General features: G+C 36.0%; 1 protein-coding gene across 2 annotated transcripts in view; it reads left to right on the forward strand.

Annotated features, from left to right (window-relative positions):
• Positions 1-19179, forward strand: part of VPS13B (vacuolar protein sorting 13 homolog B) — a 699511-nt gene that overhangs the window by 16550 nt on the left and 663782 nt on the right. For both annotated transcript variants that reach the window (XM_045861171.1, XM_045861172.1), the window contains exon 4: positions 10458-10578. In XM_045861171.1, the coding sequence (XP_045717127.1) occupies positions 10458-10578 (121 nt within the window). The remainder of the gene's footprint in view (positions 1-10457; positions 10579-19179) is intronic.

Consider the following 19179-nt stretch of genomic DNA (forward strand, 5'->3'; position numbering starts at 1 on the left):
AACAGATACCTTGTGGATGGATGAATATGACAATAAATGTTTTAAACTGTAATATGTGCTTTAAGAGTATGAGAACAGCCCTGGCTGGTGTGGCTCACCAGTGGACTGAAGGCTGGCCTGTGAAAGGGTTGCACGTTTGATTCCCAGGCAGGGCACATCCCTGGATTGAGGGCCGGGTCCCCTGGTGGGGAGGGCACGTTAGAAGCAGCCACACATTGATGTTTTTCTCTGTGTCTTTCTCCCTCCTTCCCTTTCTCTAAAAATAAATAACTGAAATCGTTAAAAAAATAAATAAAATTTTGAGAATAGAAGAAATCATTGTTTCTTGAACTTTACCTGTGTTTGCATGTATCCCGATTAAAAATAGTGGAAGGGGAGTTAGCTGGTTGGAAGATAACATTGTTCTAAAGACCTGTTTGTTTAAAAAATACATAAATTAATATAAATCACAGAGTCTTTCATTATGTCATGTACAGTAGTGATTTTCCACTGGTGTGCTGCTGCATAAGCGGTGCGCCACAAGAATTTTTAAAACATGCACTACCTGACTATTGAGTCAAGGGCATTGACTTCTTTTCTTAGATTGTTATAAAAAAATGACAACAGCCTGCACAACAATAGCTGTTCGGTGTGAATGAATCAAAATTATACATATTTTTTGTCAGATTGGCAAAAATATATTTTTGGTGTGCCACAGAATTTTAGTAATTAGTTTATGTATGCCATGAAATGAAAAGAGTTGAAAATCGCTGATGTATGAGTTTGAAATTTAAGCCACACGAAAACCAAGCTTAGCATAAAGTGGATTTTTGGTTAAATAAATTTTTAAAATTTACTTATTGAGGAAGTTTAATTCTTGTTTGGCATGTTGGATGTTTTTGAGGAGTTTCTGTTGTATACTTGTTTTTATTCTTGGAAAGTTTTTTCTTTTTGGAGCTGGAGTATTTACAAAAATATTTATTTTTTAGAGAGAGGGGAAGGGTGGGAGAAAGAGAGGGAGAGAACTATCAATGTGAGTGAGAAACATCGATCGGTTGCCTCTCATATGTACTCTTAGACAGGTGATTGAACCCACAACCCAGGCATGTGCTCTGACAGGGAATTGAACTGGCGACCTTTTGCTGTGTGGGACATCAGCTATCCAACCGAGCCGTACTGGTTAGGGCTGAGTTGGGGTATTTTTATTCTCTCATGGCTCTTCTATTTTAGGGAGATGAAAAGTCACATTTAGACTGAGACAAGTAAGGAAGTCTCAGTTTCATTAAGGACTTTCTAAGAATGTTATGAATGAATTAAAATATGAGGTTGTAATGGAAATGCTAGTACAACGTTAATTGTAGTGTTCAGTGTTGTGGACACTATATGTCTAAACACTGTGGACAGAATGGAAAATACTGATTTGAGACTTTGCACCTTACTGGTAGTTACAACTTCTCTTTTCCCCTTTAGCCTTGAGGCATCCTGCATTAAAGATAAAGAGCGCAGACGGCAGCTTCTAGTTTTCTTTCAAGTTTCTTTTTTGTTTGCAAGTTCTGTAGGTTTCCTTTCAATCCATAAAATGCAATGTTTTCTGATTTTTTTCTTTGATAATTAGATACTGGTAATTTTATTTTTTTCTTGAACTTTTTCATTTTGCCAAGGTGTTTTTTGAAACATGCAACACTAGTATTTAGAAACTGTACTGAGTCTACATCTGAACTAAGTTTTCTATAGTCAGAATATAGTTGGGTTTTACTAGTCTGACAAGCTTTACTAGTTTTACTAGTCTGCCTGTTTATTGGAGTGTTTTAGATTATTGACATATGTAATTTTAAATATGGTTAAGTTAAAGTCTGATATCTTTTTATTTATTTTCTATTTCTTCTGTCTAATTTTTGTTCTTTTTTCCCCTTCTTTTCTTGCCTTTTTGGATTAGCTGAGTATATTTTGCCATTCCATTTTATCTTTATTATTGCTTTATTCCCTATAGTTCTATATCTTTTTGGTGGTTGTTTTGGGCTGACAATATGTATGTTTCAGTTATTGTCTAACTTCAAATAATAACATACTACTTCATGGATAATGAGTATCCTTTAGCATGCTTACAACAGTGTGCTTATCTGCCATCATTTGTGCTAGTGTTATAATTCTTAGTTCTATACATGTTACAAACACGTAATGTGTTGTTATTATTTTGCTTTGAATAGTCAATTTCTAAGAAATTAGCAACCAAAAAATGTCTTTGTATTTACCCGCATAGTTATTTCTGGCACTCTTCATTCTTTATGTAAGCCAAAGTTTTCATTTAGCAGCATTTTACTTCAGCTTGAAGATCATTGTTTAATATCTTTTGTAGTTTATTTCATTTCGCTACAATTTTTTTTTCAGTTATCCTGTGTTTGAAAATGTCTTTGCTACCTTCTTTGCTATTTACAATAGCTGGACTTTTTACAGACAGACCTCATATATCTGTTGGCTATTTGTATATCTTCCTGGGAGAGGAATGTGTTCAGGTCCTCTGCCTATTTTTAAATTGGATTTTTTTATTTGGTGTTGAATTTTATGAGTTTTTTAAAATATATTTTGGGTGTTAACCCTTTGTCAGAGCTGTTTGCAAATACCATCTTCCATTTGGTCAGTTGCCTTTTTGTTTTGTTGTTGGTTTCTTTAGCTGTGCATAGCTTTTTAGTTTGATATAGTGCCATTCATTTTTTTTTTTTACCTTTATTTTCCTTACCTTTGGGGAAAAATTCATAAAATGTTCTCTACAACCAAGATCCATAAGTTTAGTACCTATGTTTTCTTATATGTAATTTATTGTTTTAGAATGTATTATTTTGATCTATTTTGAATTAATTGTTGAACATGGGGACACACAGTAATCTGTTGATAGTTTCATTCTTTTCCAATTTTCCCAGATGCACTTATTGAAGAGATTTTTTCCTTCTCCACTGTGTATTTTTGGCTCCTTTTTTGAAAATTATCTGCCTGTATATATGTGGTTTTATTTCTGGCTTCTCAGTTCTGTTCCATTGATCTGTGTGTCTGTTTTTCTGCCAATACTGTTTTGATTGTTGTAGCTCTCTAGTATAATTTTAAGTCAGGTAGTGTGATACCTCAGCTTCACTGTTTTGTTGTTGTTGTTGTTGTTCTTTGTTTCAGGTAGAATAACCTCCTTGAGTATTTCTTGCAGTGGGTGTCTTCTGGTGATAAATTCCCTAAGCTTCTGTATATTTGGAAAAATCTTTATTTCTCCTTTATATTTAAAGGGTAACTCTGCTGGACATACTATTCTTGGCTGGTAATTTTTTTTTTTTTCAGTAGTTTCAATATTTGGTTCCACTGTTTTCTGGCTTATAGAGTTTCTGCTGAGAAATTCGTTGATAACCCAGTTGGCTTTCCTTTATAGGTCATGTCCTTCTTTTCCTTGGCTGCTTTGAGAATTCTTTCTTTGTCATTAATGTTTGATAGTGCCTTGGAGAGTGCCTTGGAGAAGGCCTCTTTGGATTGAGGTAATTAGGTGTTCTGTTTACTTCTTGGATCCGAGGATCTAGTTCTTTGCACGGGTTGGGAAGTTCTCATCCATTATTTGTTTGAATAGGCGGTCTGTTCCCTTATTCCTCTCTTCTTCTTCTGGTATGCTTATTATTCTTATATTGCTTTTCCTCATGGGGTCAGTTCTTATAGAGGTCCTTCATTTTTTTTTTTTTTTGATGCTTAGGTCTTTCTCTTTTTCCCTCTACATCATCTAGGTTTTTATCTTCTGCATCACTGATTCTTTCCTCAGTCTGTTCGACCCTATTTCCTATGCTCACTAGTTTATTGTCAATTTCTTTTATTGAATTCTTCACCTCCAGGGTTTCTGTTTGATTTGTTTTTAAAGATTTTTTAATTTATTGATTTTTAGACAGAGGGGAAGGGAAGAAGAAAGAGAGGGAGAGAAACATCAGTGTGTGGTTGCCTCTTGTGTGCCCCCTACTGAGGACCTGGCCTGCAACCCAGGCATGTGCCTTGACTAGGAATTGAACCAGTGACTGTTTGGTTCACAGGCCAGCACTCAATCAACTGAGCCCCACCAGCCAGGGCTCTGTTTGATTTTATTTTTTAAAGTTCCAGTGTCTTTGGTAAACTACACATTTTGGTCATTAATTTGTGTTCAGAGTATATTAAATTGCCTGTCAGTATTTTCTTGCATCTTGTTGAGTGTTTTCAGAAGTGCACTCTTGAATTCTCTGTCATTTATATTGTATATTTCCATGTGTTCATGTTTGCTTTCTGGATATTTTTTAAAATTTTTCTTTCGAGTTGCCTTGCTACCTTCACTATTCCTGGTATTTGGTGGGTTCCTTTTCTGTCTAGGCATCTTTGTATTAGTGGCTTGTAGAGGTCTTTCTATTTGTCCAGTAGGTGGTGCTGAATCACTAGTTTGTTTTTTTTTTAAGTGGTGAAATCCCAAAGCTGACCTCCAGCTTCCTTCAGTACAGCTGTGATGCTTGGGGGTGGGGTTGTCTGGGGAAATTCAGCCATCTTCTTTGTTTCGCCTTCTTTGTAATGGCGATCTCACACTCTCAGATGGAGGATCCCCAAACGCCACGCTCTAATTGGGGATCAGTAAGGGAGAGCACCCTTTACTCTGGGAAAATAGTGATTCTCCTGTAATAGTCCTCTGGCTTGCAGATAATATGTGCTGCAACCTGACAGTAAGGGCAATGGGAAGCAAGTTGTTGAAATCTACAGGGCAGCAGGTTGCTGTGGCTTTCTTTCTTTGTCTGGAAAGCTGACCACCGGACAACTGTGGTAGAACCTTTGTGCTTTGTCCTGCCCAGGTCTCTCAGCTTAGCTGCAGCTTGTTTTGCTACTTCTGCAGGAGTGGCCACTGAGTCTCTGCTCCTCCCAGCTGAAGGAAGTGCCATTCATAGCCAGCTTCCTCCCCTCCCCAGGGTGAATCTACAATGAGTTCCTGGATGCAGGACTGTGTCTGTGGCCAGTGTGAGCCATCCTCCCTTCTCACTCTCCTGTTAGTTCCTGCTTGCCCAGCTTTAGATGCTTCAATGTGATCATCTTTCAGGTGTGCCTGTATGTTGAGCAGGGGGAATCCTTTGTTGAGTAATAGCTGTTCAACTTGTGAAATTTCAGGAGGAGAGACCTAGGGGATCTCTCATGCTGCCATTCCTCTGATGTCCAACTCACATTTCAAATAGTTTTCTCGTTATATCTGGTGCTGTCAGCTTTGGCCATCTTCCACTGCCAGTCTCTAGCCATCCTCTTCCTCCTCTTCTTGCAGACATGAGTGTGGTGTTCTCCCAACACCACTTTCTTCTACATTAATGCAATTCACGCACTGTGGAAGCATGTCATGGCTGGGGCCTTGTCGAAGTGGGGGGAGTGTAGGATTTCCCAGGAAGGCAAAAGAGCATTTGGAGTCTGCAAGGTGTGCTTTGTTGTTTTGGGAGTGTGAAGGGGAATAAGTCCAGTTCCAGATGGAACAGTAGAGAAGGGATGGGCTGCAACTTTCTCAGAGCCTTGCAGGAAGCTGGAAGACAGTGGAATCAGGCCCAAGTCACTGCTGCTGTGATGACTCTTCTCCAACTTCCTTTAAACTTTATTTTTTATTTTTTAAAATATTTATTTATTTATTTTTAGAGAAGGGAAGGAAAGGAGAGAGAGAGAAACATCAATGTGTGGTTGCCACTCACGTACCCCCCCACTGGGGACCTGGCCAGCAACCCAGGCATGTGCCCTGGCTGGGAATTGAACCAGTGACCATTTGATTCACAGGTCCGTGCTCAGTCCACTGAGCTACACCAGCCAGGGCCCTTTAAACTTTAGATAAAGAAAAAAATCAGTTGGTAATTTCCTGGGTAGTCTAGAATTTACAGAACAGTGTCATCCTGTATGATTGAAGGTCAAGCATCTCTCTACCCTGACATTTTTAAAGCTCGTTAGCATTGTTTTTGCAAAGTTAGAGCATGTTTTTTTTTCTCAGGAGACTGAGACTGTTGTGTCACTGACTGAACCAGGATGTAAAGGACAGAGGATTTTTGCGGGGGATGGGGGTAAGCGAAAAGGAACTAGGTCAGTTGCAGAGTGTGTGAGTTTGTTTTAAACATGTTGAATTAAGGTGCTAGCATTTAAAAAAAATTCTCATAGCTACTTTCCTCATCATTTAATTTCTAACCTTTTATAATCTATCAATTGTTGGGATTTCTGCTTTTGCTTTCTGTCACATAACCAGAAGATTTTTTTTCCTGAATGAAGTACTTCATCTTCTTAATTTCCCACCGTTAAGTTTTATTTGCACGCCGTATGTGGAATAAAGCTTAAATTTCTTGGACTGATATTCATTTGCTCTGGCTTCTTTTTACAGCCTAATATTTCATTGCTGTCTGTTTTACTTAAATTACACTACTTATTTCTTTTGTACAAGATACATGCTTTCTTCCTTTCTACTGTTCTTATTGAAATCTCCTACCACCACCCACCCCTCACCTGCTTGCAGGCCATTCTTTCGAAACCTTATGTTCTTTGAGATAATTTTCCTCACTTCTCAGAGTATATGGTACTTACTACTTACTGTACTGTTTAGTTGGCCTTTTCTCATAAGCATGGCAATAGAGAAAGGTGGTTAGAATTGTGTCATTTAGTCACAGCTTGATTTTGAACTATATATTTAACCTCTTCCCGCCCCATCTTTAACTGGGGATATTTTTGCTCAAGGAATAGTGTCTAATTCATAGCCTTGTTAAAAGGATTAAGAGATGTGAATGTAATGCGATTATTAGAAGTAGGTACCACATTGGAAGTGCCATAAATAAATAATTTTGTTCCTTTTGTCTTTTTTTCTTGTTTCCTACCTTTCTTCTTCCTTCCTTTCTCCCTGCCTTCTGGTCTTTCTTTCACATTTAGCGGTTACAAGAAGGGCTTTCTGGTCAGACAGATCTGCGTGTTCACCCCAGCTCTTTCACTTCCTGTCCTGGCCTCAGGGTGTCTTAAGCCCTGATTTCCTCATTTTTAAAATACTGTGGCCTGACACACGTAAGTGCTCAGTAAAGGTCACTGTTGTTTCTTTGTGACATATATTATTGGCAACTAACTTAAATTGCTCTTAATCTTTCATTCATATAAGCCTTATTTCTCAAGTAGCTAAGTAAACTACCTAGAAGGATACCATCTGTTTATGCTACTTATCTTCTCCTAAAATAAATACCTCAGTAGGTATTACACGCTGGGGGAAGTTATATGTAAGAAGACAAAGTATGATTTTATTATTTTATTCAAGCACCCAATTCCCCCCAGTGAATCGTGTTAAAAATTACATGGTAGAATGTGGCTTGTGCTAGAATGCCTCACTATATACTTTTGTTCTTTTCCACCTTAATTTTGGCCTATTTCACCTTCCAAATCTGAGAGTGGATCTAACCACTTCAAGTCAGTAGTTTAGAAGGAAGGGAGGAGGAGATGTTGGCAATGTGATGTTCATGTATTGATATGAAGGAAAGGGATGTCGAAAGCAATAGTGAAGAACAAATTTTCCCCAATGTGTTGCTGTTAGCATAGTTTGATTTTTCTTTGCCTGGGGCAATACCTGGGTCAGGTGGCTATGTGTGTGAAAAGAAGCCAAGAGGGACAGGTGGGCAAAGATGGTATCATTGGGGAAAATGGCCCTGGTCCTGTTACTGAATAGCATAGATGTCAGAGGTAGAGGAGTGGCCCCACAACACAGGTGTTTATAGTTAGTACAGTGATCTTTTTCATTGTTAAAATGTAGCCTAAAGAATGTGCAGCTTTGGCCTGTCAGGTTAGCTAGTCCTCCTTTCGGGAAGATGAAATAAAAGAATGCATGGGACTGTCAGCTGTCTTCTTCCTTAGCCCGTCATAGCCCCATCCTCACCCTTGATGGGAGGGAGGATGGAAGCAGCCTCTGTGGGCTCAAGTGGATGTGTGAGGGGATTGGGGGCATACACATTCTTCCTTTACTTAAGCCTACTTGGCATTTTTAAAAAAGATTTTATTTATTTATTTTTAGGGAGAGGGGAAGGGAGGGAGACAGAAGGGGAAACGTCTGTGTGAGAGGGAAACAGGGAAACACTGATCAGTTGCCTCTTGTGCACATCCCGACCAGGACCAAACCCGCACCCCAGGCACAGGCCTTGACACGTGATGTGAACTGCTGACCTTTGGCTTTTTGGGATGACACCCAACCAAGTGAGCCACACCAGTCAGGGCCTTGGCATTTTGACTAAAATTAAGTTTATTAATATGTTGTCAGGGTAGAGGTAAATCAGAGATTCTCGTTTTTATCACGAAAGCAAGTGAATGTGTTTTCCCTGGCTCTCTCTTGTGTTCTCCAAGTGTGTACCTCTGCTTTGGTGACTTTATTTGGCTTTGACTTTCTGAAGTACAGTGTTACTTTTAGACATTCTTTACTGCATCTGACAATAGCCATTGTACTTGCCACTGGAGAGGATAGAGGTGAATGTCCATAAGGGCTTTGTAGCAGTGTATTTCCTAGGCCCTCACACTCTGTTTCGGGAGCTTTTGGTGACGAGAGCTGCCAGGTGATCCTTGGACCCCTTTTACTTTCCAAGTTGGGTGCTGTAAGGTGAAGAGCGTAAATAAAGCACCTCACTTCATGGTTCTTCCTCTCAGTTTCTCCTTCTGCAACCCTTTCTTACACTTTTAACCTCTGTTTTTAAAGAAGGACGTGGAATGATTCATTCACCTTTTTCAAGTTTTGTCTTCAATCTTATGCCATTGTGTATCTGGGAGTTGATAGTTTTTAAGTTTAAATTGATTTGACCTATGAAGGCTAAGGTGAAAAGTATGTTACATGATCTCATGATTTGTCAGTATGGAAGTAATGGATCTATTTACATACATTGTTTGCTACATTTTTCCTCTGTGAGGACCTTTTGTAAGGAAATGACATTCTTTCATGAGGAGCAAAGGGCAGTATTTTCAGAAATAGCTATGTGGTCCTCAAGAGAAAACATTCTTTTGCCATGAAATATACTTACCAGACATTTTGGAAAAATTGCAACCTAAATAAGAAATATATAACTGTAATATGTTTGGGATTAAAAATTATCTTAAAACATTTTAGCTAGTATATTTGAGAACAGAGTTTCTTTTATTAGAATTAGAAACTTTTCAATGAAGTTGAATTTGTAATAGTTCATCGTGATGCATGCTGGTTGAAAACTGATGAACTAAAACTAGTGATAGAAGTAATTTCTGTTTTAATATTAAATATTATAATTCTGGTGTTGCTTTATTTTTTAATTTAATTTAGTTGGGTCAGGTTTGAATGGAAGCTGACTTCTAATTGATACAATTAAAATGTAATTGAAATAAAAACAAGTTCAAATTATCAAAAGGATTATTTTCTAATTATACTGTATGTGCAACCATAATTTCCTAACCGTAGTTGAGAAAGAAGTGCTTACACATTTGGTAATGTTTGTTTCATAGTATATATTTTTATGAGTACCATAGTTAATGCTCATTTTGAAAGCACTGAAATTTCAGGGTTATTATAAATTTTGTTTAAACAAATGAAGTTATTTAGTTTGTTTTTCTTTTGAATAATAAAAATGTGTAGTTTGTAGGGAAGCTTTTGTAGGGAAGCTTTATTCACTGTGTGTCTTTTTTAACTACTTGAAAACTCGCATTTAGCCTATGCACTTTACCCTTTTTTGCTACTAATAATTTTTTTAAAATAAAATAAAAATAACTTCTTCTTTCTTTTGCTTTAAAATGTTTGTCATTTTGTGCATGCCAGATTTATTGGACCGCAGTAGTTTTAGTGCAGTTTGGCTGGATGTTTATTATGACATCACTGTAATCTATATACAGTATGTGATTTCAGATGGTTTCAGTGTTAAATATTTTCATAATTATGCTAGTTTTGGCAGTTCACTTGGAACTTTTTCACATCTCTTTAATGAATATGTTTTACTTCTGGGCTTTCGAGACAACCATATGTTTCAAAAATTAATAGTGTGCTTTTAATGTTAACGTTGTGCAGAAGTGTGTGACTGCAGACATTTTTAAGGATGTAAGTTGAACTAAAAGTAATTACAGTAAAGTTTTATTCACAGTAGTAGTCTTTCAGTATTTAGAGACTGTAACATCCCCCAAAATAACAGAAGATGTCATTATAAAGACTGAATAGTGAAGTTGTTTTGTGAAACGGACCATTGTGAAGTTTGTTTTGCATTAACTTAAAAAGAATATAAGTTCATGCAAAAATTTTCTTTGTCATTTATGATAGTAATTTTTACTATTTAATTGTATTGGAGTTTCAAACAATTTTTTTTTTCTGCTAACATATCACTAGAATTTGAAACCATGCTATCATGTAAAAGATTCATCTTTTGTTGTATCATTCTCTTAGTGTGGTATATTGAATAAGAATTTTTGTTTTCTGAAGGAAGTCTTATGGCTCTTATTTGTCTCTTTCTTTAAAATAAATACAGGACGACCATGAAAGCTGTGGTTCTAATTCTACCAACCCTAGTACTACTGAGAACACAAAATCATCAGTAAAACCTAGAAGAATTCAGCAGGCTACTCCCACAGATCCTGATTTACCACCAGGTAACTTCTTATGGACTTATAAAGCCAAAAATTCACTTGTTACTAATTGTTGTGACCCTTTGTAGAATATACTCCTTTAGTATTCTTTAGTTGTATAACATATTTAGACTAAATGTGTATGTGCATTTGCTGCATGAATTCAGAACAGATTGAGTCCAGAGCCTGATGAATGTTTTTCATTTAAATTTTGAATCTCTTTTGCAGTAGATTGTTTCCTGAGTTTTCTTATAGGCTCTCCTTGCAAAAACTTGCCTCTGATTTCCCACTCATAGTCTTTTGGTTCTCCTTGCTTCTTGATAAGTACAGAAAGACACTAGAGTGTTCTGAGTTTCTAGAACACATAAAATTCACTAACAGAAACACAGAATTTTATAACTGGGATAGACCATCTCTTTTATTTCCTGAAATTTCTATTTACCTGGAACAGTAGTGACTTATACATGAAAGTTCCTTGATATTATTTAATGAAGAAAGAAACAATGATCATCATATGTTAGCTCTGTGCTTGAAGTGCATTGGTGTCTTTTTATAGTTAGGGATTGTTTATTAGTCACTTCTCTTTTGATTTTATTTATCAGTTTTTTTCCCCTAAGATGAAGGTGATATTGGTATATACTTATTTTCTGTGTTAAACGTTTGTGGGCTTTCTGTGCTGGTTTTAACTTAGTTAATTTTTTACAGTCTTCTGTCACCATTTGCTTTACCTCTATTAGGTACATAATTTCGTAGCCTTTCTCCCTCAAATATATGTTCTAACATTTTTAAAAATCCTTATCTAAGGATATGTTTGTTGATTTTAGAGAGAGAGGGAGGGAGGGGAAAGAAAAACATTGGAGAGAGAAACATTGATCAGTTGCCTTCTGTTCACACCTGGACTAACTGGGGATTGAATGCTCAACCTAGGTGTGTGTCCTGACTGGGGACCTAACCCATAACCTTTTGGTGTATGGGAGGACACTTCAACTAACTGAGCCTCCCAGACCAGGGCTGAATTGAACATTTTTAACTGGTGTTAGAGTGATGTTAATGCTGATGCTTTGTATTCTTCAGAACTCTCTACCTCAAAGGCCTTGGTAATCCTCTGGCTTTAGAATAGATTAATTGCTATTACTGGAGAAAAGATTTTAATACTGAACATTTCTAATTTTACTTAGAGTAGTGTGGTGGTTCTGGAACTTCCTAATTTTTTTCTTGCTAATTAAATCCTTGGGGAAAAAATTAGTGGTGTATTAAATTAACCTGTAAATTAAACTGTAGCTTGTTTTTATTTATTAATTGGGCCACACTTTTACCCCTCCAAATTTCTGATTACCTATACCTCCCCGAACTAGAGAAACATCCATCTGTTGTTCCACTTATTTATGCACATTCATTATGGTTGTTTCTTGTTGCTCCCTACTGGAGATTGAACCTGCAGCCTTGGTGTATCAGGACGAGGCCGTAACAAACTGAGCTACCTGGCTAGGGCCCAAGTCCCAGACTTCTAATGATTTTTCTTTTTTTAGAGCCTGTGTTAGAATTTACACTGGCAGTCAGAATTGGGATAATCAGTCTACTTTAGAAGCATAAAACATAAAAACATAAACGTAACATAAAACATCCTATTTTTTAGTGGCATAAAACAGAGCTGTGTTCTACCTGAACTACCCGAGGTAGCTTTTGAATTAACATCTGCTTTTCTGCCTTACCTAATGGGAGGACTCATATCCTCTTTTTTGCTGACATAAATCACAGTTAAGGAGTTATTTTAGGAAGTAACTGAACTTGTTGGGCAATTACTGGGAGGCAGAGCTGCTAAACTTAATCTTGCCAAAGGAAAAAAAGGGATAATTTGAGAATCCAGTTGGATAATGGTAAGTTATTTTACTTCAAGGTTAACTCATACGGTTATTTGAGGACTCATTTCTGGTAACCTTACTCTGCCCAGGAACCATATTAATGTTCTTTTATTGTAGGGATGAATTCTTGCCCTCAAAATTTTCTAGAGCAACATTATTTCTTCCAGTATCTGTGGTTACAGTTTTTGAGTTTGAACATTTGCATAAATCTAGAGATGCTTATTGAGAAAAGTTTTGGTGTTGCCTGTTGCCAGTAGTTGTTTTTTTTGTTAGAAATGTTAGAACATATATTTGAGGCAGGAGGGCTATGAACTTATGTACCTAATACAGCCTTTTAGAGGTGAAGCAAATGGTGCCACAAGACTTCTCCCTGAAGGCTGGGAGACTTGTAATAGGAAAAGATGGTGAGTCAATATCTAATATTTTCTTTGCAATCTCTATTCTTGATAACTAGAACAGTCTTTTTCCCATTATGGATCCTGACCAGTTAGTGCGTTATGAAGGCAATGTAGTGGGTCCTGGCAGAATTGAAAAAATGTGTGGCAAAGAATAGAAAACCTGATAGCATATGGCGTACAGTAAAGGGTAGTAATATTTCAAGAAACTTTCGCATATGCGTGCATTTGTACTGGATGATGATGTAATGTTTTTGACATCATTTAAAAAATACTGTGAGCAGGGTCAAAGAGGTTGAATTTGACTGATTTGAAGCATACACATTTTATTTCAGTTAATAATATATAGTCCAGGACCTTCAGTTATTGCTAATAATAACAGTTTTGAATTATGGGCTTATTATATCCTGTAAGACATGCTGATGGCTTGTATTTAGAGACAAAGTTTAAGGGTGTTTTGTTGATTTATTAATTTATGCATACTTTCCTCATTATTCTCTAAACTTTGTATCTGTGTAAAGTGATACCACTTCTAAGCTAGATACCTGGATTATTCAGTTCTGTGCTCTCTTAAGTGGACAGCCTTTGGTTTTTATTGAAGGTTGTTATAAGAAGCAGCCCACAATGGGTTGCTTCTGCATTTTTCCTAAAATGGCTTTAAAGTAGGTTATGCTTCAAACTATTAGTTTTCAATAATCTTTAAGGTATATAGTGTTTACATTTTGTTTACTACAGGAAAGGTGATAATTGGAGAGCCTTTATGGCATTCTAGTTAGATTGAATTTCAAAACATTGCTTAGTGGAGCCTGGCTGTTCAGTTCCCTAAATCTATACTGTTCTGTGAATGAGAGTATGCTGGACCAGCTCATCAAATGCTGTCTTTGCTCTCAAAGACTTAACTGCTTAATATAGGAGACTTTCTAAACTACTAACTACAGGGTCAAGTCAAAGTAAAGAGGAACACCAAGGAAGCACAAGTAATATATTTTGGTTACTAAAAAAAGGAGTGGTTATGTGCAGGTGTGTGTGGTTTTCAAAACACAGGTAAAACTGAGAGGCAAAAAGAGTGCAAATGAAAGGATGGGAAATGGCATAATAGACGCATACTATCCAAAAATAAATAATGTATTTATAGCATATAAATCAGGCAAATAAAACCTAAGGTAGTAGTGTTAAAGAACATACATAGTAGAGATACTAAGAGTTCTCCAAAAAATATATGACTTTGTATGTACATAACAACCTAGCTTTGAAGTGTGCTAGGTCAAGCAGAAAAAAAATCTCATGACTGTATCTTTGAATATCAAAATTAACAATATTGTTTTAGTAGATATATGTATAACTCTGTACTCAGCAGATGAGACAGTGTGTACATCCTTTTGATGCACACATGGGGTATCTACAGACTTGGTATAAAAGAAAGTTTTGATAAATTTCAAAGAATTGCTATCATTTTGACCATCCTCTTACCACAATACCATTAGAGTGTAATTACTGATATGTTTGAATTTACCTCTACTGTCTTATTACTTGTTATATCTTTATAAGCTCTTCTTTTCATTCTTCTGTTCTCCCTTTCATATCTACTTTACCTTTGACTCCTGACATACACTAAGTCCTGAAATACACTCTTTACAGGTTTTTTGACTACATTTAGTGGGAAAGATAATGGGGAACATGATTACTTTATCTTACCCAGGATTAGAGCCTGTTAACATTTTGGGTGTGTGTGTGCATGCACATATACACACATACTTTTTTTCTGTAACTTGCATTTTTAAATTTAATGCTATATCATGAAGATGTTTCTAGGACATTTATATTTTTTACATCAGTATTTTAGTCATTGGGGTATATTCCATTGTATAACTTAAGTTTATTTAAACAATACCTTTTTGTTGATATTGAGGTTATTTTTCATTTTTGGTTTCATAAAATGTGTTAGTCAACATACTAGGAGGTAAATCTGTGCACAAACCTCTGTTTATTTCCTGAGGAGAAATTCTTAACAGTTTATAGAATCAAAATTAGGGGTAATTTTAATGCTTTGACATGTATGGCCAAATTTTCCTGTGTGAAGTTTGTTAATAATACTTTTTTCAAAGCACAATTTTGGTCCAGTGCTGTTATTTCTTATTAAGAAGCACTTCTGTGAAACTTTTATGGATGGAAAATGCTATTATATATTTTATTGCTAATTAAGATAACCATTTTTTTATCATTTTCTTTTCATCACTTTGTTATGTAGAAAAGCTAATTGTTACACTTTGTCAGCTGCTCAGTATTCACCATTTTTCAGTCTCACTTTTTGTAGTTTCCATATAAAAATATAATCATCTTCATGTAATGAATAATTTTGCCTTTTCTTTGTTAATACATGTAGTTATTTCTCTTTTTTATCCTTGTTTAGTTGTTTAGAACTTCTGTGATTACATTAGGATAAGAAAAGTGGTCGAGACAAGTCTCCTTAATGTTGATGTGTGGGGTGGGGAACATTGGAGAAGGAGGTATAGGGGAGGGGACAGTCATACTGGGCTTGAGAAAGAATGGAGAATGGGCAAAGAGTATTCTAGACGTAAGGAAGAACATGAACAGAGTCAATGAAAATTCATAGTGTTTTATCTGACCCTGTGGGCATCAATGTATGTATCTGGAGGAATGGGGTTTGTGGATAGGAGAGAGTTGGATAATAGGAGCTTCTGGAAAGATTGACTAGTAACAGGATAAAAAAAAACATCTGATATGATGTCTTGTAGGTTCTCATCCCCCCAGTAGCCTTGCCCTTTCAGATGCTTGTGGAATAGACCTGGAATACTGTTACATTATCTGAACAGTTATACTCCCAGGGGATCTCTAAATATGGAGTGATGAGCGGTAATAGAGCTGTCGTTTGATACTGTCTGTAGCTTTCAGGGGTGTCCAACCTGAGGCCCATGGGCCACATGTGGGCCAGGATGGCTGTGAATGTGGCCCAACACAAATTGTAAATTTGCTTAAAACATTATGAGATTTTTGTTTGTTTTTGTTAGTGTTTGTGTATTTAATGTGTGGCCCAAGACAACTCTTCTTCCAGTGTGGCCCAGAGATGCCAAAAGGTTGGACACCCCTGTAAGAGATGGTGTATCATTTATTCCATTGGATAATCACTGTTTCTTTGGCATTGCATTTTCAATAAGGAAATATACATAGTCTCCTGTAGATATAGCTCTTTTTAGAAATTTGGTTCTTTTGGTGAATGGGCTTATTCATCTCAGTTTGTCAGTTTTATGATGAGAAACTGAGAAAAATATAAAAAAAAAGAAAAATCCATCATTAGTGATCTGTCATTTAAAATACATCTACAGTATTATGTTGGTATTATTTTATATTATACATTTTCTCCAGTTCTTTGAGGGTTTGTTTTTTTGTTTTGAAGATAATAAATCCTTAAGTGGTTTATATGAATTCCCTGTTGATGACAGGTTTTTCAGAAGTAGGAAAACCAATATTAGTCATGTTCCACTTTTTAGTGATGAAATTTTAATTTTAATTTTTAACATCTATATTAAGTAATAATAAATAGCATGGGGGAATATACAGGGATGGCCAAAAGTAGGTTTGCTGTTGTGAGTATGCAAGTTTATTCTTATATTATTATTTATTAATTATCGTGTTATTTGTATTATAATTATAAACCTACTTTTGCCCACCCTTGTACATTCTAAGGTTGAAAATATTGATATATAAAATTTCTTTTGGAAGCTTAGTTTGTTAAGCATTATTTTCGTATGTACTCTCATAAAAATAGTATTCGTTACCTTAAATTTATTGATATTCTGTATATCAATTAGAGTGTGGTAATTGGAACTCTAAAAGCTGCTAATAGTTTTTCATGTATCAGAAAAACTTGAACTTTGTGGCTTTACATTCCCTTCGCTTTTCTGTTCATTGGGAATGAATGAAGGAGTTGTTTTTTACAAACATGTTATGGTTGAATATAAGCTTTCTCACAGTAGGTGTTAAGTGTCATTTGCTGAAAGAAGTTGATTCTGTTTTGTCCAGTAAAGTTCTGGTTTAAAGAATACAAACAGTTATTTCATGAGATAGCTAATATTTCAATTAGTTTTTACATAGTTTTTATTGTGAAAAATGCATTTGCATAAAGTGAACGTTTTATTTTAATTTTTTTTTTGATCCTTACCCAAGGAAATTTTTTCATTGCTTTTAGAGAGAGAGGAAGGGAGAGGGTACAGAAAGGGGGGAAGGGAGGAAGAAAGAGAGGGAAAGCAACATCAATTGGTTGCCTGTCCTATGCCCTGTTAGGCGACCTAACCTGCAACCTGACTGGAAATTATACCCGCAACCTTTTGGTTTGCAGGATGACACCCAACCAACTGACCTACACTGGCCAGGTGCTGAGTGAGGTGTGGTTTTTAGTCTTTTTCCCATTTTTAAATGTTGTTTATATTGAGTTTTATTTATATTTTCAATTAAATTCCTCAATAATGTACCTGTATTCCCATTTATTGTGTGAGAAACTTCTGAAAATATGGAGTATCCCACAAGAGCATGAAATTAAAAGAAAATTTTTGGGCATTTTAGGCAAACTATGGAGAAAAAGAATTGAAAGAAATTAATTTTGTTGTTTTGAGTTTTTTTGTAAAAACAATTATTTCGGATTCACCTTATTTTCTGTGTTCTCATTATGTTTTTATCTATTTTGTTTCCTTCCATACTTTTCTTTTTTCTATTTCCTTTGTTGTATTTTTCTTTCTTCTTTCTTTAACTCTGCCTACATTTTCTTCCTCATTCATATTTTCTTCTCTACCCTACAGTATGATGCATTAGTAAGTGGCACTAGTTGAATCTGATATGATGGTTATGTTTTTCCTATTTTTTTCCTCCAGGCCTAACTTTTTAATGTTCTTATGGCTATTTAAAGTAGAAATAGCAGATTCAAAAAGAATCATTAAAGCTATTCTTTTAATATATGGTATACTTAGCATATAGTAGCATAGTTTCATATGGGAAAATGTTTAATAAAGTAGATAGAAACCAAAGTACCTGTAGTATAGGATAATCATTGAAAGGGATATAGTACTATGTTATGAAAAGGTTTCTGGTAAATATGGTTTCTCTTAGTACATGAACACTTCATTATATACAACTTTTTTTCATTTTTAAGTATATTTTGTTGATTATGTTATTACAGTTGTACCATTTCTTTCTCCTCTTTATCCCCCTCCACCCTGCACCCTCCCTGCATCCAGCATTCCTCCCCACCCTTCATGTCCATGGGTCATGCATCTAAATTCATTTCCTATAGAACTCCATTTCCTATACTATTCTTATCTTCCCATGTCTGTTTTGTACCTACCATTTATGCTTCTTATTCCCTGTACCTTTTCTCCCATTCCATCCTCCCCCTCCCCAATGATAACCCTCCACATGATCTGCATTTCTGTGATTATGTTCCTGTTCTAGTTGTTTGCTTAGTTTGTTTTTGTGTTTTTAGGTTTAGTTGCTGATAGTTGTGAGTTTGTTGTCATTTTACTATTCATATTTTTTACCTTCTTTTTCTCAGACAAGTCCCTTTAACATTTTGTATAATAATGGCTTGGTGATGATGAACTCCTTTAACTTTACCTTATCTGGGAAGCACTTTGCCTGCCCTTCCATTCTAATTGATAGCTTTGCTGGATAGAATAATCTTGGATGTAGGTCCTTGTCTTTCATGACTTTGAATACTTCTTTCCAGCCCCTCCTTGCCTACAAGGTTTCTTTTGAGAAATCAACTGACAGTCTTATGGGCACTCCTTTGTAGGTAACTGTCTCCTTTTCTGTTATGTTTTTAAGATTTTCTCCTTATCTTTAATCTTGGGTAATGTAATTTTGATATGCCCTGGTGTGTTCCTCTTTGGGTCCAGTTTCTTTAGGACTCTCTGAGCTTCCTGGACTTCCTGGAAGTCTGTTTCTTTCCCCAAATTAGGGAGGTTTTCCTTCATTATTTTTTCAAATACATTTTCAATTTCTTGCTCTTCCTCTTCTCCTTCTGACACCTCTATAATTTAGATGTTGCAACATTTAAAGGTATCCCAGAGGTTCCTCAACCTCTCATCATTTTTTTTGAATTCTCGTTTCTTCATTCTTTTCTGGTTGAATGTGTATTTCTTCCTTCATGTACAAACTGTTGATTTGAGTCCTGGTTTCGCTCCCTTCACTGTTGGTTCCCTGTATATTTTCCTTTATAGACTTGCATAGACTTCACTTCTTCCTCTATTTTGCAGCCACACGCAGCCATTTCTGTGAGCATCCTGATTACCAGTGATTTGAACTCTGCGTCTGATAGATTATCTCCTTGTTGCTTCACTCTTTTTCTGGAATTTTGA

Source organism: Phyllostomus hastatus, unplaced genomic scaffold (genome assembly GCF_019186645.2).
Source record: "Phyllostomus hastatus isolate PE091 unplaced genomic scaffold, TTU_PhHast_1.1 phas_scaffold_21, whole genome shotgun sequence".
NCBI classification, from domain to species: domain Eukaryota; kingdom Metazoa; phylum Chordata; class Mammalia; order Chiroptera; family Phyllostomidae; genus Phyllostomus; species Phyllostomus hastatus.